This window comes from Balaenoptera ricei, chromosome 11 (assembly GCF_028023285.1).
Source record: "Balaenoptera ricei isolate mBalRic1 chromosome 11, mBalRic1.hap2, whole genome shotgun sequence".
Classification (NCBI taxonomy): domain Eukaryota; kingdom Metazoa; phylum Chordata; class Mammalia; order Artiodactyla; family Balaenopteridae; genus Balaenoptera; species Balaenoptera ricei.
Window position 1 is genome coordinate 67,538,242 of NC_082649.1, and position 25,294 is coordinate 67,563,535.

The 25,294-nt window shown below is 40.3% G+C and overlaps 1 protein-coding gene across 1 annotated transcript in view; it reads right to left on the minus strand.

Moving 5' to 3' along the window:
* Positions 1 to 213: 213 nt before the first annotated feature.
* PRKAR2A (protein kinase cAMP-dependent type II regulatory subunit alpha) overlaps positions 214 to 25,294 on the minus strand; it is an 83,319-nt gene continuing 58,238 nt past the window's right edge. Inside the window, exons 5-11 of the mRNA XM_059939585.1 lie at positions 25,045 to 25,151; positions 20,974 to 21,127; positions 12,388 to 12,489; positions 12,140 to 12,214; positions 7,625 to 7,690; positions 4,831 to 4,972; positions 214 to 4,341 (exon numbers count right to left, since the gene is read on the minus strand). Of these exons, the coding sequence (XP_059795568.1) occupies positions 4,208 to 4,341; positions 4,831 to 4,972; positions 7,625 to 7,690; positions 12,140 to 12,214; positions 12,388 to 12,489; positions 20,974 to 21,127; positions 25,045 to 25,151 (780 nt within the window). The 3' untranslated portion in view covers positions 214 to 4,207. The remainder of the gene's footprint in view (positions 4,342 to 4,830; positions 4,973 to 7,624; positions 7,691 to 12,139; positions 12,215 to 12,387; positions 12,490 to 20,973; positions 21,128 to 25,044; positions 25,152 to 25,294) is intronic.

Genomic DNA, 25,294 nt, shown 5'->3' on the forward strand with positions numbered 1-25,294 from the left:
CCATAAATCTCTTTATATATACACACACACCCCTCACACATACACGCTATTGGTTCTGTTTCTCTGGAGAACCCTAATATATATGTCCAGGCCTCCTCTCTAATTTTTAAGAGCTCACACCCCAATCTCAATAATGTACCTGCTAGATGAATGCTGTGACGGCCTAGAACCCTGAAATGAGGACAAACACACAACACAAGGCTGCACCAAAAATTCAGATATGATTTGTCAGCCTTTATTAACCAAGAGCAAAGCTGAGCCCTAGAGTTTCCTTTTAAAAAACCCAACCTTGTTTATGGCAAACAATGATTTAATCATATGTTCAATACTACAGAGCAAGAATTGATCACCTTCTAATCACTTATTCTTCTGAGATTAAAATACAAGTGTAAAACACGTTAAAATAAGATTCTCCCCAATGATTTAAAAATAATTCCAACTGAAAGACATTTCAAACACTATGTGTAGAACTCAGGACCAAAAACACCTTAAAACATTTCTACCTTTGAGGTAGCACAATAATGCTGAATTAGATTTCTTTTATTACAGTGAGCTTAGGAAAACAATGAGGAATCTACCTTTTGCTCAAGGTGGGCTAAATGGTTTTCTGCAAATCCCCCATGAGTTTAGTGACAGTTTTCTCCTTTTTTTAGAAGTATAAAGATAGCCCTGCAGTGTGCAAAAGGAAACCCATGGGAAGGCTGCTTCCCATAAAATAGACATTAGAATCATTGAGGAACGTCAGCAGTCAGGACAGGAGGAACAAGAGGTAATTGTAGTGAAAAACCAAAACAACTTGTATCTTGGCAAGATTGGTTTACAAGTGCATGTCAAGAACAAAAAATTCAACATTAGCCAACTGAAAACAAAATATAGAAGATGACATTCATGGGTCTTTTTCCTTTTTCTCTGTGCAAAAATGCTCATTCAATTTTCCTAAATGAGAGAATTGTTTGTACACTGTGACAGGACATGGAAATGCTGTGTGTCCAGGGGCTGTTGGGTGCCAGTGGCACCTCTCACTGACTACTGTACCGTTGTAACTAGAGAATCTGGGCAATAAGAGGATGAACATGACCTCTCCTGGCTGGAGAATAATTTCTTGACACTATGCTGCTGAATTCGCTCATTAAACTGTTCAAAGAAAAAGCTCCACCCTGATTTCTGAGAATCTACTGCAATTATACATAACATATGTATATATAAGGACTATGGACTAAGAGGACAGAGCAGATGAACCCTTCCTTCAGAGAATACAACCAAAAGAAGAAAGGGGGTGTGATAAACTGGGGCCAGCAGGAAGAATAATACTGCAGGTTGAACCTCAAGGCTCTCAGGTACATTCTCCACCATGCAAAATCAATAGCAAAGCCAGAAAAGAGATCATGAAGCTCGAACCCATCATAGAAGAGAACAGTATAAAACAATTATCAAAAAGACCTCTTCCCAACACATGCTCCTCCCTGTGAGGCTCAACTCTCAGTGCAGGGCTTACCCAGCACAATGTGGACACCAGAGTCCTGAGTTGAACTTGGTCTGCCACCTTCGATTCCTCATGCTGTAAAGAGAATTGCAACACTGTCAGACTCCTGGCACCTTGGTAATGGCTGTGTCCTTTTCACTCACACTGGTCCCTGTAAAGTCTCCCTTCCTCAAGTCAGACCCTCAAGGGGCCCTACATGCAGTGAGGGTCTGGACTGATGATCCATGTGTCAATCCGCAGTTAGAGCAGGAAGACTTAAACCTGATGAATTCTACTTTGTAAAACAGAAAGCATCAGTAAGTTCGGGGTGTCAGAGAGGCTTCTATGAAGGGGAAGATTGAACTGGGATGTGAAAGAGGGCAAGGTGAGAAGTCCCATCCCTAGCAGCCTGCGCGAGTGACGGGCTCGGAGTTCACAGCTGGCCCTAACTAATGCTGGCATGCGGGGTGTAAGGGAGCATCCACTCTGTTTGTTTATTTATTTATTTTTATTTTTGTTTTAAAAATATTTATTTATTTTATTTGGTTGCGCTGGGTCTTAGTTGAGGCAGGCAGGCTCCTTAGTTGTGGCTCGCCAGCTCCTTAGTTGCAGAATGCAAACTCTTAGTTGTGGCATGCATGTGGGATCTAGTTCCCTGACCAGGGATTGAACCCGGGTTCCCTGTACTGGGAGCGGGGAGTCTTATCCACTGGACCACCAGGGAAGTTCCCCCGCTCAGTGTTTAAACAGAGTCCTTACACAGTCTGGGGCTACACCTCTGTGTCACTCCTGAAGTTGAATGTACCTGTTACCTGTGTAAGAAACAGGTATGGTTCTTGTCTGCTAAAGTGCAATATCTGCTTTCGTAATTTATATTTGATAATAAAGCAACACCATAGAAAATAAGAACCTCAGAAAACCATGGGAAAAACCACACAGGCTTTCCCAGTGCTAGCTGCCTGTTTTGGAGTATTAGTTACAATGTTTCACAATTCTGAGAGCTGCAAGGCAGGCTACCTAGGGCAGTCTGAAAGAGTCCTTCTGCTTTCACTTCATGGAGCACAAGAAAAAGGGAGAATTGACCAAGGTTGTGATGGGTCACCACTCTGAAAATCTCTTGACCATACTGTTCATGGCAAAAGCAGACAGCCTGGCTTAGGAGGACAATGGAAGGTGACCATATGGTCTCCATCACTGTCTACAACAGGAATGACTCAAGCCCCAGCATGTAATCACTTAGGGATTTATTGAGATATACAAGTTAAAAAAATTCATATTGGAAAGGGCCTCTTGATTTAATATAAACTTGGCTATGACATCCAAATTTATCTTTAGGTAAATTTCATACTGCTCTTAGGATCTTTTGTAGCATCTGATTCTAGGTTATTCTGAAGAAAAAAAATTTCATTCTGAAATATATCTAGTTAATTACAATAATTCATTAGAATTCTACCTGATATAATCAAAAGGTTTAAAAAGTTTTAAAATACAAGCTAAATTACTTTCCTCTGAGATTAACAACTGGAACCCTAAATATCCCAACATCTTAATTAGAAAGGTCTTTGCAGTAATTCTATGAAATTGTAAGTGATGCTGATTTAAAAAAGCTAACAAAAAGAGCTGATCTTTAAGATGAATGCCTGAGTCAGCTGACAAACTGATATATATGAATATGTCCAGGGGAATTCTCTAAATAGAGAGTTGTTTTTTTTTTTTTTCAAAAAAATAGCTGCTTCTTCTTTAAAGAGTTTAAAAATTGATGGTTCAACAAGCAAAGCTACATAACAACTCTGGTGTAGAGGGAAAGGTCTCTCTTCGCCAGCACACTGCCATCAGTCAGTAAGAGCAACTGGTAATAAGAGATGGGCAGGAGTTGCCCAGGAAAGTATTTAGATCAGATACAGTCATGGCACTCCCAGACCCCAGCTCCTTATAAATGGACAGCAATTCACTCATGCAAACTGCACAGAGATTAAACAAAACAAAATCTACTAAAACAAAATAAAACACCCCCGCCCCCAACCCAGAAAACCTTCCCTGGCTCTCTGCTACCTGTAAAATGTGCTAAACTCAAATTTTCTGCTCTAACGTGGGTTCCGATGTCTGACCAGTGTGCTTTGGGGTGCTGACCTGCTGGGCCCTGGGCAGGCCCTTTCCCTAAGCATCACTGAGAGTTTGGGGACAGCTGTCATGTGTGTCACGGTCAGCAGACAGTACAATGCCACAGGACCACAGACCTCCATCACATCTGCCACCATTTTCGATGGTAAAACCAAAGGCTACAGTTGTGGACTTTCTCAAAGGACAAATGAGGAAACGGAAGGCTATAAAAGGTTGGGGGAGGGTGTCTACAGTAATACAACAGGTTTGTGCCAACCTGTGGTAACTTCCAAAAGCAACAGTAGCAGCAAGAGAGGAAAGGAAGATGTTTACACTTTGGACTTTGTATCAGGCACTTAACTTGTTGGAGAGACATGCCATTTTGAACCAAAGATGTGAAAACTGGGTTGGAGTAATCATTACAAGTGGTCTAATAATGGGCTTTCAGAAGCAAAGTGGAGGTGTGGGTTGAACCTCTACCCATCCTTTAGTGCTGACTTCCAAGTTTTCTAAACGCCCACAGCCATAGCAATGGCAGTGGTGGCGGCAACAGCAGGAACAGTTCTGTCACATTTTCTGTTTGTGTTCTGTGGCTGACCAGAAGGTTTTGGGGTCACACTGAGAAGGCTCTGGGGTGTGGCACACCTACTGCCCAGGATCTATCAGATCCATGCTGGAGCCGAACATCTTCACCAGCTGTTCCTCGTAGTGTGAGATGTTCCTCTTCATGATGTCCATGCAGGGCCCCAGAAGCCTCTCAAATGCTTGTACATCCATAACTGCATTGTTAAAAAGAGGTGAGGGAGAGAATAAGTTCTCTACACCAATAATTCAGTCATTTCCCTCATGCAAACCTTTTCTTAAACATATCCATTCACGTTGTAGGAACTGGACTATTGGATACTGGACACTTGGAAAAAGAAGGGATGTTTCTATGTGAACACAGCAGGACTATGTCATCTAAGTTTGAGACTTTGCAGAGCGCAGCAGCACTCATTCCCTCTGTTCCCACACAGCCCTGGACACCTGTCTCCATCACTGCTCTTTCCACACAGCCAGGAGGTCTATACGCCTGTTCACAGGCTATTGTCAGTGCTCAAAACTGTTTGCTAAAGGAACACATGCACCCATTTCTGGTTGGTCACACAAACTGTTCAAGCCTAGATGTGAGTGAGAGCTGACAGAGTAAGTCAAGGCTTGCTGATGGGAAAAAAATACTGCATGTTAGAAAAAAAAAAAAACACTAATGCATATAGAATTTTTCTTACCTAAGCATTTCACATCTCCCACTGCATAAGCCGAAGCAGCTCTGGGTTTGTTGGTGACCAGTGCAAGCTCTCCAAAGTACTGCCCCTTACGGCAGCGGGCAATCTCGACCTCCTGGTTCCCACCATCCTTGTTTGCTTTAGTCTAGAGCAGGTAGAGAATATGACCGGGGCTGATTCCAGAATCACAACTAGGCACGTCCAGTTGTACACACTTACATTCCCTTTTCAGTACACTTAACACAATTACTTAGAAATTCATGTTGCAGAGACTCTAACTGTACCATGTAAACTGCATGGGCTAATCTCAGTGGCCTGGTTTAACCAAATGAGTTGGCTTTTACCAAGAGGTAAGGTGTATATATATATGTATAATATTATTATAGTATATATTAATATGATATATTAATATAGTATATAAAATAGTATATATTATGTTAATATACTATATATTAACATATAATAATGCATATTTTTATATATTTTATATTTATATATTATACATATATGAATGCGATCCATTTGGTAGATGCTGACTTCTGAGACACAGGGTAGAAGACAAGGTCTTTTGCTAATTCTTCCTAAATAACGTCAATGCTTCGCATAGGTTAACAGTCACAATTCAGGGCTACTTCTTTTTGACTTGAGGCCATGCTTTTCTCGGACAATACTTTACGTTGACAAATTTTATTTTTAGGTACTATCTGCATCTTAAGTTAGTGGTCCCCCTACCATATTTGTTTAGAAGAGTTAAGTAACTAAATATTTTTAAAAGTAATGGTCAACCTTGAAATATGGTGGTTTAAGAAATCAAGCAGGTTATACTTTGTGCTTTTCAAATTACTGAAAATAAGATACTATATTTTATTTACTATCTAGAGTTTCTTTTTTTTAAAAAAAATAATTAATTTATTTATTTTTGGGTGTGTTGGGTCTTCGTTTCTGTGCGAGGGCTTTCTCCAGTTCCGGCGAGCGGGGGCCACTCTTCACGGCGGTGCACAGGCCTCTCACTGTCGCAGCCTCTCCCATTGCGGAGCACAGGTTCCAGACGCGCAGGCTCAGTAGTCGTGGCTCACGGGCCTAGTCGCTCTGCGGCATGTGGGATCTTCCCAGACCAGGGCTCGAACCGGTGTCCCCTGCATTGGCAGGCAGATTCTTAACCACTGCGCCACCAGGGAAGCCCCTAGAGTTTCTTCTTTTTTTTAAAACAAATCCGTCTGCTAAGCTAAGCAATAATTTAAGTAAAAAAATACTTAAACATTAATAAGAATTAGTCTAAATCTTTAAGAACGACTTTATGTTACAGGCAGATAAATAACTTTTTTAAAGGTTAATTTATTATTATTATTATTATTATTAATTAATTTATTTATTTGGCCGCGTTGGGTCTTCGTTGCTGTGCGCGGGCTTTCTCTAGTTGCAGTGAGCGGTGGCTACTCTTTGCTGTGGTGCGCGGCTTCTCATTGCGGTGGCTTGTCTTGTTGCAGAGCACGGTCTCTAGGCGCACGGGCTTCAGGAGCTGCAGAGCGTGGGCCCAGTAGTTGTGGTTTGCAGGCTCTAGAGCACGGGCTCAGTAGTTGTGGCACACGGGCTTAGTTGCTCTGTGGCATGTGGGATCTTCCCGGACTAGGGATCGAACCCATGTCCCCTGCACTGGCAAGAGGATTCTTAACCACTGCGCCACCAGGGAAGTCCCTGAAGGTTAATTTAGAAAAATAAACAAAAGTACCACACTGGCTTACATGGTGTGACTTTTCCTCCTTTCACACTTCTGCCCTGACCGGTCTGCTCCGAAGTTGATCTGCCCCTTCCGAGCCACTGCTCTCTTTCCAATTTCTGTTGTATTCTCTGGGACTGCAGACGTGTTCATGTCTACCTAGTCCCTTCTCTAGAGTAGCACTTATCACACTGTACTGTGAACACCAGCCCCCTGGGGGTTTTGATACAATGCAGATTCTGATTCAGTAGGTCTGGGGCAGAGCCCAAGACTGAATTTCTGACAAACTCCCCCTTTCCCAACCCAGTGCCACAGTGCTGCTAGACCTACAAACCCAACACTATGCTGTGATCAGCAGGTGTCAATGAATATGAGATATGTACAAACATATATCAGTAGTCTAAAAACTATAAGTAAAAAAATATATTTTTAATTAGGAATCAAGCCATCTTATAGGCAGTAATCATATTTTTCTTTCTTTCTCCATACTTAACTTTTACAAAAAATATTCCATAAAAGGTTTTACACTAGGTTGATTTAGTATTATAATGTAACTCAGTATTTTAACAAATTCTTTATTCTTAAAAAAATTGAAACAGGAAATCTGATGATGATGGATTTATGGTAAGAATCACTCTTCCCACCTATAGGTCACTGTGTTTTCTAGGTCTCCCTATCCATCAAATGGCCATAATAATAATTGTCCTAGAGACCTCCCTTCCTAGTGCTCTAAAAAGGAAGCTTTTTCATATTCAACACTCACATGTATTTTTTATTATATAATTGCCCCATTTTCTGTTAGGGTGCTTATCCTTTTTCTTATTGATTTGTAGACCAATATTTCTCATATCATTAATTATGTAACAGAGGTAAAGGCAATAGGAACAAGAAAAAATATACTAAATCTTTATCAATGAATGGGCTTAAACATTGGTCACTGTCAGTCACATATCTCACATAATGATGGTTTTGATACACTAAACACACTTCACATTATTAAAGCAAACAGTTACTTTCTGTGCATATACCTGGCATCTGGATCTCCCCTGGCATAACTCACACCATCACACATAAACTCACCTTGCTTTTAATCAAGATGCTCACTTCGCCGGACTCTATGATGTAAAAGCTATCAGCCTTTTCACCCTGAAAAGGGAGAGGAGGTCAGGTCAGAGCCATATATATGTATTAAAGAGGGACATAGAAATAGATCATTTTCACATTGCCTGAGCTTGAATTGGTATTTATTTTCCAAACCTACAAACCAGTCAATGGTTAACAAATTCAGAACAAAACGAGAGGATCCTGATTGCCAGGGATGTTAGTCCAACCATGACTGACAAACATCTCTCACTTCCTAACATGGAGTATTCACATTTGTCTCCATGAATATGCCCCGGCTGGTAACTGCATAGAGCATCAGCCCGCGCACCACAACGAAGAGTAGATCCCCCGCTCGCCGCAACTAGAGAAAGCTCGCGCGCAGCAATGAAGACCCAATGCAGCCAAAAATAAACAACTAAAATAAATTTATTAAAAAAAAAAAAAAAGAACACAAAATTTGGAGGGCTTAAACTATCTGATTTTAAGATTTACTATGTAAGGCTACTGTAATCAAGACAGTGCAGTATTATTAACTGAGAGACAGATGTAGATCAATGGAACAAAAAGAGACCAGAAATAGACCCAAACATATATGGCCAATTGGTTTTCAATGCAAGTGTCAAGGCAATGGGATAGGAAAATCTCTTCAACAAATGGTGCTGAAACAATTGGACATCCATATGAAAAACCCTAACCTTATACCATGTAATTAATTCAAAATGGATCATAGATCTAAATGTAAGATCTAAAACTATGAAACTAGAACTGCACGGCTCAGTACAGTAGCCACTAGTCACATGGGCCTACTGGGCACCTGAACTATGGCTTGTATAGATTTATAGGTGCTGTAAGTGTAAAATACACATTGAATTTTAAAGACTGAATATCCCCCAAATGTAAAATATCTCATTATTAAATTTTTATATCACTTAGATGTTGAAATGTAATATTTTACATATATTAGGCTAAAAATATATTATTAAAATTAAGCTCACCTGTTTCATTTTTTTTTAATTTGGCTACTAAAATATTTTAAATTGTATGTGGCTCACATAATATTTCTATTGAACAGTGCTTGCCTAGAAGTAAAATAGGAGAAAATCTTACTAACTGTGCAAACATTTTTTTTTAATAGGGCACAAAAAGAGTGAATTACAAGAGAAAAAAATGACAAACTGGACTTGTCAAAATTAAAGACTTCTGCTTTTTAAAAGGTATTATTAATAAAATGAAGAGACAAGTCATGGCCACAGCCACATTTTGGGAGAAATATTTGCAAATCATTTGTCTGATAAAGGATTTGTTCTCAGAGTACATAAAGAATTCTAACAACTCAATATATTAAGAAGACAAATGACCAATTTTAAATAGGGCAAAAGATGTACTTCACCAAAGAAAATATATGGATGGCAAGCAATCACAGGAAAAGATGCTCACCATCATTAGACATTAGGTAAATGCAAAATAAAACCAAAATGAGATAACACTTCATACTAGGATAGCTAACACTAAAGACTCGATACTAAGTGCTGATGAGGATACAGAGCAACTGGAACTCTTGAACATTGCTGGGGGAATGCAGAATGGTACAGACATTTTAAAAAACATTTTGGCAATTTGTTAAACCTATGTTTACCATATGACTCAGCAATTCCATAAAAACATATGTCTATACAAAGACTTGTATGCAAATACTTATTGCAGCTTTATTCATAATTGCCAAAAACTGGAAAGACCCCAAATGTCTCTCAACTGGTGAGTGGAAAGATGAATTATGGTACATCTGTATAATGAAATACTACTCAGCAATAAAAAGGAATGATCCTCTGATACATACAGCAACATGGATAAATCTCAAAAACATTATGCTAAGAGAAAGAAGTCAGACACAAAAAACTACACATTATATGGTTTCATTTATATGAAATTCTAGAAAAGGAATTTTTAGAGCGATAGAAAGCAGGTCAGTGGTTTCCAGGAGCAAGGGAGTGGGTGAGGGGATTTACTTAAAATACAAACAAGGGAGCTTTTTGGGATGACAGAAATGCTGTACACTATGATTATAGGGATGGGTTATAAAACTCTCAAATTGGGCTTCCCTGGTGGCGCAGCGGTTGAGAATCTGCCTGCCAATGCAGGGGACACGGGTTCGAGCCCTGATCTGGGAAGATCCCACATGCCACGGAGCAACTAGGCCCGTGAGCCACAACTACTGAGCCTGCACGTCTGGAGCCTGTGCTCCGCAACAAGAGAGGCCACGACAGTGAGAGGCCCGTGCACCGCGATGAAGAGTGGCCCCCGCTTGCCGCAACTAGAGAAAGCCCTCGCACAGAAACGAAGACCCAACACACCCAAAAATAATAAAGAAAGAAAGAAAGAAGGCCTAAATATGTAAATGTTTAAAAACAAAACAAAACAAAACAAAACTCTCAAATTGTATACTTAAACTTGGTAATTTTACTGTATATAAAATATAGGGTAACAAAGTTGACCAAACAAACAAAACAACATTAAGCATAGTTTCTGCAGTAGGTCTGGGGTGGGGCCCAGGCACTTGAATTTCTAACATTCCTGTATGATGCTAATGCTGGTAGTCCTGGGACCTCAGCTAGAGAAGCCTTGGTCTAGAGACACTGCGGAAAGGGGTCTATAATAAGGTGGGTATCATCTTAATTTGTGTCCATTCTGCACCACCACCTAGCACTCCTATCTTCAAGAACACAGACATCCCAGAAAACACTGTGGTTTTTCATACCTCTTGACATACCTCCTGAAGGCCTGGGGCTTTTCAGGATTAAGTAGAGGTTCTTTGGGAGTAAATTAAAGCACCACAGCTTCAGAAGCAAATGTGGCCAGTCAACATGTCCCATTCCTGCAACTCAGCTCTACATTCTTACCATACTAGTATACCTGCCCTGGAACACAGCTTACACCCACAGGCCTTTGCTCACATTGTTCTCTTGCCCTGAAAGATCCTTCCCTGACCTCAACTGCTGGAACTGCACTTGTTCTTTAAGCTTAGCTCAAAGGGAATTTCCTGCATGAAACCATATAGAATACATCCTGTTCTATATTCTCACTGCCACTCTTTTTTTTAAAAAAATAAATTTATTTATTTATTTATGGCTGCATTGGGTCTTCGTTGCTGCACACGAGCTTTCTCTAGTTGCGGCGAGCTGGGGCTACTGTTTGTTGCGGTGCGTGGGCTCTAGGCACACAGGCTTCAGTAGTTGTGGCTCGTGGGCTCTAGAGCACAGGTTCAGTAGTTGTGGCACATGGGCTTAGCTGCTCTGCGTCATGTGGGATCTTCCCGGACCAGGGCTCGAACCCGTGTCCCCTGAATTGGCAGGTGGATTCTTAACCACTGCGCCACCAGGGAAGTCCTCAGTGCCATTCTTTTTCCTCTCATTATAGCACTTATATCTGGTCCTACTTGTCTATCTTAATAAATATTTACCGAATCAAACCAATTTCTAATTAAAAGAATTATTAACAGTGGGGCTATCTAGAAAACAAAGGCATTTAGAGATGCCACTTGGAGTAGACATCATTTTTTTGTTAGTCTTTTTTCTCGGGGAGCATCTCTCTCTCCTTTCATGATAAGCCTGATTAATCTCTGTGGTACTGGTTGGGCCAACTCCACCTCCAGGGCCCAAGGGTGGTCTGGGGATTCAGGCTTGACCAATCTGAGTCTTCCTTCTAGCCCCAGCTCTGGGTTCAGGTATGGACACATTCCCCAACCCAGACCAACCAGACATCTTCCCAGTGGCTCTTTTTTTTTTTAATTAAAAAAATTTTTTTTGGCTGCGCCGTGCAGCTTGTGGGATCTTAGTTCCCCAACCAGGGATCGAACCCATGCCCCCTGCAGTGGAAGCACGGAGTCCTAACCACTGGACCACCAGGGAATTCCCCTTCCCAGGGCTCTTGCCAGAACCACTGGCAGAGAAGTTTTAGACCCGGAAAAGTCTATAATACTCTTTACATATAATTAAAAATGGAAACATAGTAGACTAGGAAAATTATTACAGAGCACTCATCATCATGTTCCAGTCCACTGTGATGATCCTTACAGTACCCAAAAATAACATGACGAAAAGGTACAAAGGAAACACTAAAGATACCCTACAAATCTGGTCAGTCACTGAAGACTGGTTTGTGTTAGATTAGCTAAAAGGGACTTTGTGCCAAACATAGAGAGAAGGTACACAACCTTTCGACCTTCTCCAGGTTTTAACAGTGATGCAGGAAGCTTACTCAGGGTTAAAAGAAAATGACATCCAAAAGAACAAACACCGGAAGCCAAGGAAGGTGAATGGAGGCAAGAGATGTGCCTAAGTCAGTGAGCTGAACATCAATGGGCTTTAGAACACTCTGCAGGAAGTGTGCCTGCGTACCGTGCAACATGAGATCCCCAAAGTGAGAGGACAAATGATGCACTAGTCCTTCAGGAGGTGGCTTCTGGGAAAGGAGCTGGGCAAGGCCCCCACTCACCTGAGTGATTATGCGCTCTCCATCCTTATAGACCTTTTCTCCTATTACATCCACAATCTTCATTCGTTCTGACACCTGAAACAATGAACATACAAATTGTAAGGAAACATCTTAATTAAAAGTCACAAATAGTATCTATACAACATTGAAATGGGCTAGAATAGTATGATTTAAGAAACCTAACGAGAATCGTTTTAACAGCTTTGCTTAAATCCCCATAAACAGACTCTTATTAAAATAGGCTTTACCTCTAGTGATTTAAGAAGCAGCACAGATTCAATAAATGATTCAAACATCTTCCTCTTTTTTGCATTATTTTTCACTATGATTCTTCTAAACGTCACACGGTCCTATAAGAAAGGATATGAAAATTCTGGTAAATGCCTGTATAAGGGAGCATCTATGGTTTAATTAACTATGCCACAGCAAATATTAGAGGTCTCTGGAAGGTACTGGGTCAACTGAGTGTTTAATGATATTTCAATCTCAGTCATCGCTATGAGAAAAAGACCTGTAGCCTGAGCCAGACAGATGTCTCACATGTTGTCACCTGCTATCAAGCACTCTATGGGTGCCACCTATGGATCGGTCATAAATAGAATACAAAATTTAAAACGTCCCAATCAAACATTTGTGAGCTCACAGTCACTGTTTAATGTGAAAAGATGCACCTTCAAAAAGGGAGATAAAACAATCAGATGGTTCTTGCCCTCAAGGACTTTATAATCTCAATGGGGAGACAATACAAAATTTATAGGAATAAAAAACTACAGTTCAGGACAGCATATGAAATGTGCTAGATGAACTACAGAGACAAAGTAAGTGCCACAAGAATTCTGAGGAGAGAGATCACAACAGCCTGGAGTGATCAAGGATAATTTTGTTGCAAAAATATAAATTTATCTGGGACCTGAAGGAGAGGTAGGTTTTAAATTAATGGAGAGATAAAGTAGGAAACTCAAGATGGAAGGCAGGCACGTGAAAGATATCTTAACCCCAGCAAGTCACGGATTCATACTCAAGAGACAGTTAACCAGAGCTATGGTCAGGTACTTCTCAGATATGTGTATGCGTGTGTGGGGAGGGACATGCAGCCAGGAGAATGTTAATTGCTTAGGCTCCTACATGAGTAGGCAGTTTTTTGTACCTAAGTTAATTGTACCTTTCTTCTACCTCGGGCTCTCAGGAATAGAAAGATTTTTTTTTTTTTTGAAGTACAGTAATGACATCCTAAAGGTTGAAAGAATGAAAAACAGCAAGGGGGTAAGGGCATGTTTAGCTGTAGGTTTGCTATTTTAGTACTCTTGATGATGGGGTGGGAGCTGGGTGGAGAAAACACATAGAAGACAACTGAGTTGAGATGTCTAAATAGGTTTCACTGGCTCATATTCCATCAGCCACAGAACTCCCTGGTCCTATCCCATGCCATGCTTCATCTGCCTGACAGGAGAAGTCACCAACTGCACCCTATACTCCTAGTATAAAAGGTGGCAGACTCCTACCCTCCCTTCCTAAACTGAAGTACAAGTAATGTCTGCTCTCTGGTACTAAGCCAGATTCTGCCCCCATTTTCTTTTCCATCTGTCTGCTTGAAAAGAGCCATTCAATCTCTGACTGCTCTAATGAGCTGCATCACTTGCCACTACTTTTTTGAAGTCCAAGGTTAGAGATGTATCATTTAAAATGTTACTGTTATACTTTGGAATATTACTCCATTATCTTTAGACTTCAGTTTCTACATGTTTCCTGCACCAATCTAGGCCAAGAGTGCTGTGGAAAGAGAACAATCAAGACTGAGACAATGGGAATTATAAAATTCCCTTCCTTATGTTTGAGCAGACATTGTCAAAAAAACAGTATTTCTAAATCCATCTATAATGTTACAAAGATTACTACAATTGCAGCAATAAACTGTATTTCTAGCTAAAGAGAAAACAACTGATATCTCTATTTGTGTTCCAACCCTTTCTACGCATGCTTTTGCACTTCCCAGAGCTCTCAGGCTGTGCAAGTCCAGTTCCTATGACTGTGGAGGGTATAAAAAAACACCAGACAGCAACCCAGCTTTCAGGGAGCTTCCAATGGAGCCGTGAAGAGGAAACTCCTACTGTGAAATGGTAGCTCCCTCAGGCAGCAAGTGTTCAGCGTCAAGCAAATAGCCCTGAAGTTCAAAAGAGAAAAAGAATACTACCCTTTCCTTTGACTGCAGAAAGTTTCTACTGGGACTTCCCTGGTGGCACAGTGGTTAAGAATCCACCTGCCAATGCAGGGGACACAGGTTCGAGCCCTGGTCCGGGAAGATCCTACATGCTGCGGAGCAACTAAGCCCGTACGCCACAACTACTGAGCCTGTGCTCTGGAGCCCGTGAGCCACAACTACTGAGCCCGCATGCCACAACTACTGAAGCCCACGCGCCTAGAGCCTGTGCTCCACAACAAGAGAAGCCACCGCAATGAGAAGCCCACGCACCACAACAGAGTGGCACCTGCTCGCCACAACTAGAGAAAGCCCGGGTGCAGCAATGAAGACCCAATATAGCCAAAAATAAATCAATAAATTTATAATTTAAAAAAAAAAAAAAAAAAAAGACTCCGCGCTCCGCAGGGGGCCTGGGTTCAATCCCTGGTCAGGGAACTAGATCCCACATGCTGCAACTAAAAGATCCCACATACCGCAACTAAAAGATCCCACACGCCGCAACGTAGATCCCAAGTGCTGCAACTAAGACCTGGTGCAGCCAAATAAATAAATATATATTAAGAAAAAAAAAAGAAAGTTTCTACTCCCTTTCATGCAAGCAAGACAGAGTGGGAGCAGAGACTAAGTGTAGTGGTCATGGTGGCAGCTGCCCCCAGTAAGAGAAGGAATATAGAATCCAATTTGAGAAACTCAGTGGCAACACCAGGTCCTCCCTGCTTTAGCCTCAGAAGGCATTTCCAAAGGCCTTGGAAGGCACAAGTAAAAAGTCAGGCTATAGAGGACCCTCTGGGAGTCACTTTCCTGAAGGCGGTACTGAAGCTTTGAAAGGGTTTGGGCTATAAAGCAGGTGAATAACGCAGGAGAAAAGGGCATCTAAATAGGTCACGTAAGGCAGCAGGGAGATGAATCTCACTTAAGATAGCAGGGAGAGAAAGAAAAGACTGCAAAGAATAAGGCTAGGAACTAGGAAGGCAGGGCAGGGATCTCAGGAGAGGGAGTTTCAGGAATGGAAGGGTGAATAAAATACACTTATTTTTTTTTTGGCTACCACAACCAAGGAAAGCAGGTGCCACCACTCTGTAGTACCCTACCTTGTGCAGGCACCGAGGAAACTGCTTCTCGGATGTGCTTCTATTTAATTCTCATATCCAAACCACAAGGCAAGCAGTTGTTTTTTAAAATTAATTATTATTATTACTTTTTGCTGCATTGGGTCTTTGTTGCTGTGTGCAGGCTTTCTCTAGTTGTGGCGAGCAGGGGCTACTCTTCATTACAGTGCACAGGTTTCTCATTGCAGTGGCTTCTCTTGGTGGAGCACAGACTCTAGGTGCGTGGGCTTCAGTAGTTGTGGCACATGGGTTCAGTAGTTGTGGCATGTGGGCTCAGTAGTTGTGACTCATGGGCTTAGTTGCTCCACGGCATGTGGGATCTTCCCAGACTAGGGCTCGAACCCATGTCCCCTGCATTGGCAGGCGGATTTTTAACCACTGTGCCACCAGGGAAGTCTAAGGCAAGCAGTTTTACAGTTCATTTTTAATAAATTTCTATTGAGACTTTCTCTTTGACTTTTAGATTACTTAGGAATGGGTTGATTTCCAAGTGTTTGGAGATTTTCCTGTTATCTTTCTGTTACTGATTTCTGGTTTCATTCCATTGTGGTCAGAGAACACACTGTCTGATTTCAATTCTTTTAAAATTGTTAAGTTTTATTTTATATCCCAGGATACATGTAGTCTATCTCAGTGAACATTTGTGGGCTGGAAAAGAATGTGTATTCTCTGTTGTTGTGTGAAGTGTCCTATAAATTTCAATTTGATCCTTTTGGTCGATGGTGATGTTAAGTTCTGTATCCTTCCCAATTTTTCGTCTAGTTGTCCTATCAATTGTTGAGAAAGGGGTGTTGAAGTCTGCACATGTAACTGTGGATTTGTCTATTTCTTCTTTCAGTTCTATCAGTTTTTGCTTTACATATTTTGAAGCTCTGTTGTTTGGTATATACATATTTAGGGTTTCTGTGTCTTCTTGGTAGATTAACTCTTTCATTATTATGTAATGTTCCTCTTTGTCTCTGGTAATTTTCTTTGCTGTGAAGTCTACTTATCTGATATATTATAAGTTCTCCTGCTTTCTTCTGGTTAATGTTTGCATAGTATATTTATTACTATACTTTTACTTTCTTTTTTAAAAAATTATTTATTTTTGGCTGCGTCGGGCCTTAGCTGCTGTGCACAGGCCTTCTCTAGTTGCAGTGAGTGGGGGCTACTCTTCGTTGCGGTGCGTGGGCTTCTCATTGCAGTGGCTTCTCTTGTTGTGGAGCACGGGCTCTAGGCGCGTGGGCTTCAGTAGTTGCAGCACGCGGGCCCTACAGCACACAGGCTTCAGTAGTTGTGGCACATGGGCTCAGTAGTTGCAGTACGCAGGCTCTAGGGCATGCGGGCTTCAGTAGTTGTGGCTCGCGGGCTCTAGAGCACAGGTTCAGTAGTTGTGGCACACGGGCTTAGTTGCTCTGTGGCATGTGGGATCTTCCCAGACCAGGGATCGAACCTGGGTCCCCTGCATTGGCAGGCAGATTCTTAACCACTGTGCCACCGGGGAAGTCCGAAAATAAAGATTATAAGGAAGTCCTTAAAAACAAAGATTCTTACACTTTACAAAATCATTTGGCTTGAACATATTCATAAAGACTTATGTTTCTCATTTTTATGGAGATTTTTGTTTGTAATCAATTTCTGTCTGAGTTCCAGAAATGCAAAAAGATACAGCACTGAGAGAAGTGGCAGCTGACAAAATTGCTGTCTTTGACCTTCTGATGCAAGTTTAGTAACTAACCTGGAAAATAATGAACTGCAATTAATGAAATCTGTAGCTATATTCAAGTGTGTTTCTCAGACAGCACATACAATAATTTAAAGAACTTCCTGCCCTCTAATTAGTTAGACTGAATTAACTTGGCATAACAGCTTTTAAAAAAGTTTTTTTATTGGAGTATAGTTGATTTACAATGTTGTGTTAGTTTCAGGTGTACAGCAAAGTGAATCAGTTATACATATAAACACTCTTTGAGATTCTTTTCCCATAATGTGTATATGTCAGTCTCAATCTCCCAATTTATCCCTCCCCCCTGCTTATCCCCTGGTAACCATAAGTTTGTTTTCTACATTCATGACTCTACTTCTGCTTTGTAAGTAAGTTCAGTTGGTATATTTAGATCATCTATATTTATAGTAATTATTCATATACTAGGGCTTACGTCTACCATTTTATTCAATGTTTTCTGTTCTTCCCTGTTTCCTGTTCTTCTGTTTCACTTTTCTTGCCTTCCTGCAGGTTACCTGAATGGATTTATAGAGCATTTGAGTGTATCTCTTTGTACAGATTACTTTAGTGGTTGCTCTATGTATTATATTTATATATGTAACTTATCATGGTCTACTGGTGTCAACATTTTAGTAGTTTGAGTAAAGTGTAGAAGTTTAACTTCCATTTAGGCCCCTTTCCTTCCCCTTTAGAATATAATTGTCTTAAATATTTCCTCTATATACATTAAGAACCACGTAAGACAATGTTATAATTTTGCTTCAAGCATCTAACCTATTTTAGAAAACTCAAGAGGAGGATAGACTTTTATGCCTATCCATATGTTTACTCGATGTTATTCTTTCTCCATTCTTGATGTTCCAAATTTCTTTCTTTTATCACTTCTGCAGGTGACAAAGTCTCAGTTTTGTTTTATCTGAGAATATCTTCATTCCTGAAGGATATTCTCACTAGGTATAGAATTCTGAGTTGACAGTTCTTTTCTTTCAGCAATTGCAAAATGCTGTGCTACTTCCTTCTGGCCTTCATGGATAGGAAATCTGGTGTCATTCAAATTGTTTTTCCTCTGTAGGTAAAGCGTTGTTTCTCTCTAGTTGCTTTCAAATTTTTTCCTGTCTTAAGTTTTCTAAAGTTTGATTCTGATGTGTTCTGGCATAGATTTCTTTGGGTTTATCTAATTTGAAGTTCACTCAGCTTCTTGAATCTGTAGGTTTATTATCTTTCACCAAATTTGGGAATTTTCCAACTATTATTTCCTTGAATAATTTTTTAGCTCTATATTCTTTCTCCTCTCCTTCTGGGACTCTGATGACACAAATACTGTATCTTTTGTTATTATTCCACAGGCTCTGTTCATTTCAGTCTATTTTCTTTCTGTTGTTCAGACTGGGTAATTTCTATTGTTCTATCTTCAAGTTCACTGATTCTTTCCTCCCTTATATTCATTCTGCTATTGAGCCCATCTAGTGAGTTTTTATTTTGGTTACTGTATTTTCCAGTTCTAAAATTTCCATTTGGATCTTCTTTCTGTCTTCTATTTCTCCACTGAGACCTTCTATTTTTTTCCCTTTGTTTCTAGTGTGTTCATAATTGTTTGTTGAAGGATTTTTATGATGGCTGCTTTAAAATCATTGTCAGCTAATTCCAATATCTGTGTCACCTTGGTATTGACATCTTTTGATTGCCTTTTCTAATTCAGATTGAGAATTTCTTTGTTCTTGGTCTAACAAGTGATTTTCTATTGTATCCTGGACATTTTGGGTATTATGTTGTAAAACTGTATCCAATTTCATCTTCTTTTTTGGCAGGCAGTCACCCTGTCTATATATAGGGTGCCCGTATGTGTGGGAGTGCATGTTCAGCTCCCCTCTGGACTCTACTGACACTAGTCTGGCAGGGGAAGTGGAGTGCCAACTAGTAACACCACACATCACCTCATTTTGCCTCTTTGCTGCTGGATGAGGTTGGAAGTCCAGTTTCCTGCTGGCCCCAGTGACAGTGTGGGGAGGTAGAAGCAGTTTTTCCTTTGGTATTTGGCAGGAATAGGGTGGTATTATTAAAGAAGGTTTTCTATTCTGCCAAGCTGTCCTTTTCCTTGTCCTTTGGCTAAAGGGAGCAGACTTTTCTTGGGGCTGTTTTTATGTGTACCTGTTGGTAGATCTGGGTTGTAGGTTTTTCCAGCACCCTATCTGGGATATATGGGAATTAATAAGAAAACCTGGCAAACTCACTGTTATGTCCTTCCTTAATTCATGAAATCCCTAGTTCCTAGCCAGTCCACCTTCTCCTTTCCATCTTTCAGGGTCTCCTATGCTTGTTTGTAGTAAGATATCCAGAGTTTTCTAGTTTTAAGAGGGAAGACTAGTGAGGAATGGGGCTATTCCATCTTGGCCTGGACCAGAAGTTGGCATTAATGTATTTTAAAACTGAGTTTATTTTCCCCCATTATTTATTGATCTACCTTGAGTATTTTAAGCACTGGCTTCCCAAGTGTGTGATGTATTCTTAAGCCAATGTATCTCTCATCTCTCAGGGGCAATCTTTTTTTTTTTTTTTTTTTGTGGGCCGCACCACATGTGGGACCCTAGTTCCCTGACCAGGGATTGAACCTAAGTCCCCTGTTTTGGAAGCGAGGAGTCTTAACCACTGGACCGCCAGGGAAGTCTCTCTCACGGGCATTCTTTTTTTAACATCTTTATTGGAGTATAATTGCTTTACAATGGTGTGTTAGTTTCTGCTTTATAACAAAGTGAATCAGCTGTACATATACATATATCCCCATATCTCCTCCCTCTTGCGTCTCCCTCCCACCCTCCCTATCCCACCCCTCTAGGTGGTCACAAAGCACCGAGCTGATCTCCCTGTGCTATGCGGCTGCTTCCCACTAGCGATCTATTTTACATTTGGTAGTATATGTAAGTCCATGCCACTCTCTCACTTCATCCCAGCTTACCCTTCCCCCTCCCCGTGTCTTCAAGTCCATTCTCTACGTCTGCGTCTTTATTCCTGTCCTGCCTCAGGGGCATTCTTAATTCTACATTAGTATAGCACAATAAAGTGTTCTAGTATGTCTTTAAAATGTGATTTTATTTGAGGAAATATGTTGATAATTCCAAGGTATATATTTAATTCTGCTTGTAGGATAAATGGAAACAAATTATCATAGATGTGAACATTTTAAAAGTGAAATTTGGAATCTGTACAAGAGGATGATTGTTTTGTTTAAGAAGGAAGAGAATTATATATTTTGAAGGCTTGATAATGAAGGAAGCAAGGTGGGTCATGTATAATAGAGGATAGGATCATAGCAGTACTGTGCCTAAGACATCCTAGTAAAGTTCTGTTTCCCAGAATATGGCTATCAGCCTTTCTAGTCATCTAAATCTACTGAATATTGGCATGGACCAATGAATAAATAGATGGCCAAACACAGAGAAAAGTTAGTCCTAGGATAGATAGAGATGGAAAACATGGTTGGCAGAGCTTTCAATGACACTTATTTTTCTAGGCTGTCTCTTGTACAGAGTTATCCCCCCTCTCTCTACTTGCCTGATAAAAACATAAATGGAAAATGTAGTAAGAGCTGACACAACTGCAAGGTCACAAGACCAAGTCTTTTCTCTGTAATTTGGAATAAATGGTTTGTTGATAAATCACTTCAGAGAAACGGAAAAACACATTGGTACAAAACCTTCCACAATGTCTTTCAGATAATTGGCTATAAAATATAGTGTGAACCAACAGCCCAAGGACAGAGACCAAGAAGTAAGGGGAATTAATACCATGCTATGCAAGGAGAACCATTTCTCTAACTCACCAGTCCCCAAAGGGAGCCTTCTGAAGTGGCGACAATGGTAGCAGCTCTCGGGGTGTTGTACATCAGAGCTAGTTCTCCAAAACTGCCATGGTTGTCATACTGACCAACACAGCGGGTTTGATTATCTTTTGTTACTAAAATATCATAGGTTCCCCTGGAAATAGAACAAGAAACAATTTTACTTATAATGGGCAGGTGTACATGAATAGAAGGTTGTTGTTATTGCGGAATTCCAACAGATTTTTGCTAGTATATAGAAATATAATAGATTTTTGCATTTTGACTTTGTATTCTGTGACTTTGTTAAACTCATTTATTAGTTTTTTTTTTTTTTTCATTTATTAGTTTTAATGAGTGAACTCGGCATTTTCTAGAGGATCATGTCATCTGCAAACAAAGACAGCTTTATTTCTTCCTTTCCAATCTGTATGCCCTTCTTCCCGTCAGTCCTTCTCTCCTCACTCCATCTTTTTCGTTTCCTTCTTTTTTCTTTGCTTTATTGCGTTGGTTAGGACCTACAGTATAATATTGCATTGAAGTGGTGAGAGGAGACATGCTTGTCTGGTGCTCCATCTTAAAGGGAAAACATTCAGTCTTTCACCATTAAGTATGAGGTTAGCTATAGGTTTTTTTTTTTTTAATAAATGCCTTTAATCAGGTTGGAGAAAAGTCCCTTCTATTCCTAGTTTGCTGAGAGTTTTTATCATGGAAAGGTGTTGAGTTTTGTCAAATGCTTTTCCTGCAGGTATTGAAATGATTGTATGGGTTTTCTTTTGTAGTCTGTTGAAAACTAGGATGTAGAACTGATTAAAATAAAAAGAAAATGATGCAATTCTCTATCTATTGATTGTTAATGATTGCTAAAGAAAAATATTCAGAATGGACAAACATTTGGAGAAATAGGCACTCTCAATACACCACTGAAGCAAATGTAAATGTTTTAAAGTTTCTGAAAGACAATTAACAACATAACAAATTCCTTAAAGAGACCCTTTGACATAGCAATTCCATTTCTAGGCATTCTGAAGGAGATAATCAGAGATATTGGAAAATATTTAACTGCAGGGATGCTCACCAGGTAATATTTATAAGAGCAAAAACCACAATTTAATCTGCTAACAATAGGGGATAGGTCAAGTATATGTCTATATTCATATTATGCAGTCAATATAAATCATGACATAGAATAATACTGTATCCCATGGCAAACTACTTCAAATAGATTTTAAAAATCAAGTCAATGTATATGGCCCAACATAAAAAGTATACATATAAATGTAATAAAGAGTTGACTACATTTTACATGTTTGTTAACAGCTTTCAAGCCCGACCACTCCCAATCCTTCTTCCTCTTCTGTCTCACATCTGGGAAAGCTGAGAAGAAAACCTGGGTGCTCCCTTATTTGGCACTGATGGGATATTCAAACAAAACTAGAGCCTGCCCATATATAAGAGTACTCTGACCTCAGCCCCACCCTCTAACCACCGTGAAACGCCAAGCCAGTCACCCCTCCCTGCTGTCTTAAGTCATTTTTGGACCTCTTGGAAACCTGGCCTGTTCTCCCTTAAAAGCCTCATTATGTGAATGATAAATCTTTTCATACCCTCTTAGCTGTGTGTGTGGTATGATTAGTCTCAATATCTGAACCAAATTTGGGGTAATGGATCTGACCTAACAGTAAAGCATAGGAAAAAAAAGAAAAGAAGGATATACTCTGGGGATGAAATCAGGGCTAAATTACTTTCCTGTTTTGTTTTGTTTTTCCCCTAAGTTTCCTACAAAGAGCCTCCACTTGTCTGATAAAAATCACTAGGTATCATATGTTACACAAGAAGCAAAGAATAAAGCCAATCACTCAAATATCAGGTACACAGTACCAACCCTGCTCTCAAGGTAGCTCACCACTGAATAGGTAAGCTAATCTGTATTTGACCTGGTGGACAAGGCAAAAGTAACAAGGACACGAGTGGAATACATGGAACTCAGGGTAAATTCACTTACGTGTTTTTAGTCTCTCTTCCAGGAGACACTAGCAACTTAATTTTGGGAACAACACAAATAATTTCAGGAAGCCACAAAACAGTCTTTCCTAACCTCTCTCACTTCGGTCCTCTGCCAAATAACGGGACATATTTTTCTCACTGTTGTTACCATCAAATTATGTAATAATTATCTATTTAACTATGTAATAGTTACCTACTTCTAGTCTCTCCAACTAGAAAATGAGTTTTTTGAGGTCAGGAACAATATCTTTTTAATAATTTATTAACAACCACTTTCACTGCACGCAAAAGATAATTCCTCTCATTTACATGTGTAATAACAAATCATTCCCTTTGTAGACAGGTATTTCAACCTATAAGCCATGGATATGTGCAGGTAAATGCTTATTTCCCAGACTGCAGGTACCTACTGGGAGATCTGTCTTGGTGAGGGAGCACACGGCAGAGCAAGGGGGAAAGGTGGCTGTTGGAAGTGGTGATATAACTTAAAAAAATTATTCTGTCACTACTTACAGAATTCTATGAAGGAAGCATGAGCATAACAGATAAAACAGTCTTTAAGAAGACATTATTTGTATCATCTTTACTCTTTAAATAAAACATTTCTTTCCTAACCCTAACTGTAATCATCTGTCGCAGTATCAAGGGCCAAAATGTTACCCAAGGAGTACGTTCTTTTTTTTTTTTAACGTTTATTTATTTTTTAAATTAATTAATTACTTATTTATTTTTGGCTGCATTGGGTCTTCTTTGCTGCGCGCGGGCTTTCTCTAGTTGCGGCGAGCGGGGGCTACTCTTTGTTGCGGTGCGCAGGCTTCTCGTTGCGGTGGCTTCTCTTGTTGCAGAGCACAGGCTCTAGGCACGCAGGCTTCAGTAGTTGTGGTGCGCGGGCTCAGTAGTTGTGGTTCGTGGGCTCTAGCGCGCAAGCTCAGTAGTTGTGGTGCTAAGTCGGGCTTAGGTGCTCTGCAGCATGTGGGATCTTCCCGGACCAGGGCTCGAACCTGTGTCCCCTGTATTTGCGGGCGGATTCTTAACCACTGCGCCACCAGGGAAGTCCAAATAGTACATTCTTGAACATTTTCCTGAACGAGCAAAAGGCTCGACGAGACAGGGGACCAGCTGAACCTAGTACAGCTACTTGATCGAAATGAAAAGACCCTTAAAAATCTTAAAAATCAGGAAAGCAACTGCAAAAAAACCAATAAGGTCTGCAGAGTAGATGAGAGTACTGTATAAAATGTTAATATCTGATTTTTACAATTGATCTCTGCTTATGTAAGAGAATATTCTATTTTTAGGAAATATACACTGAAGTATTCAGAGGTAAAAGGGCTTATACCTGCAACTTACTTTCAAACAATAAAGCTAATGTGGTAAAACATTAATCTGGGGAACCTAGGTTTATAAGAATTTTTTTGTACTATTTGTGTAACGTTTCTATAACTCTGAAATTACTTCAAAAGAAAAAATGAAAAATAATTAATGGAAGATATTAGGTGAAGCAACATCTTATTGATCTTAAACTCTGGTGAGGGTGTTCCTTTCAGGACTGAGGAGGGGTCAGAAGGAGTCCTCCAGGTGATACTAATAGCTCAAGAGGTTAGGACACACCAGGGCGAGCAGGTCAAACCCACATATTTCATGTCTCCCAACATGATTTATACCTGGAACAGAGTCAGAAGGGGCCAGAGGTATGGAGGTTGAGGCAGTATACTCATGTGTAAAATGAGGCTAGGATTGAATGATCCAGATGACAATAAAGTGTTACGGTTATTCTTTAGAAAATCAATTCACTTGAACACTTGCAAATAACATGTTTATAAAGCATAGCTTGCACATTTCACCTAATTGTAGGTAGTGGCAACCCAAGTATGGGTTGTACTGAGGACTCAGGGCAGCAGTAGATAGAGAAAGGCAGGCTGTGGACAGAGAGGGGCAAGCTTTGAGAAGCTTGTTCACGTGGCCCTAAGTCCTGTCTGGGCTGAACAAAGCATAGGGTAAAGCACTTGCCCTGAATCATGAATCTTATTAAGTATAGCCGTGCAATTGCAAAACTCCACCTCCTACCGTTCAATGACATAAAAGTTGTCCCCATCATCTCCTTGGTCAATGACATGCTCATCAACTTTGACTGTCCTTTCAAACATGGCATCGAGGACTTGAGAAAGCTGTTCCTGCAGGGAACACACAAGGAGAAGAGATGGCTTTTACATTTGTGGGGGGAAAAAAACTATGCTTATCTTAGTTGGTGACTACATGGTAGATGGTAGAAGTCCCCACATCAGACTATTCCCCACATTCAAGCAGAAACCTAAGG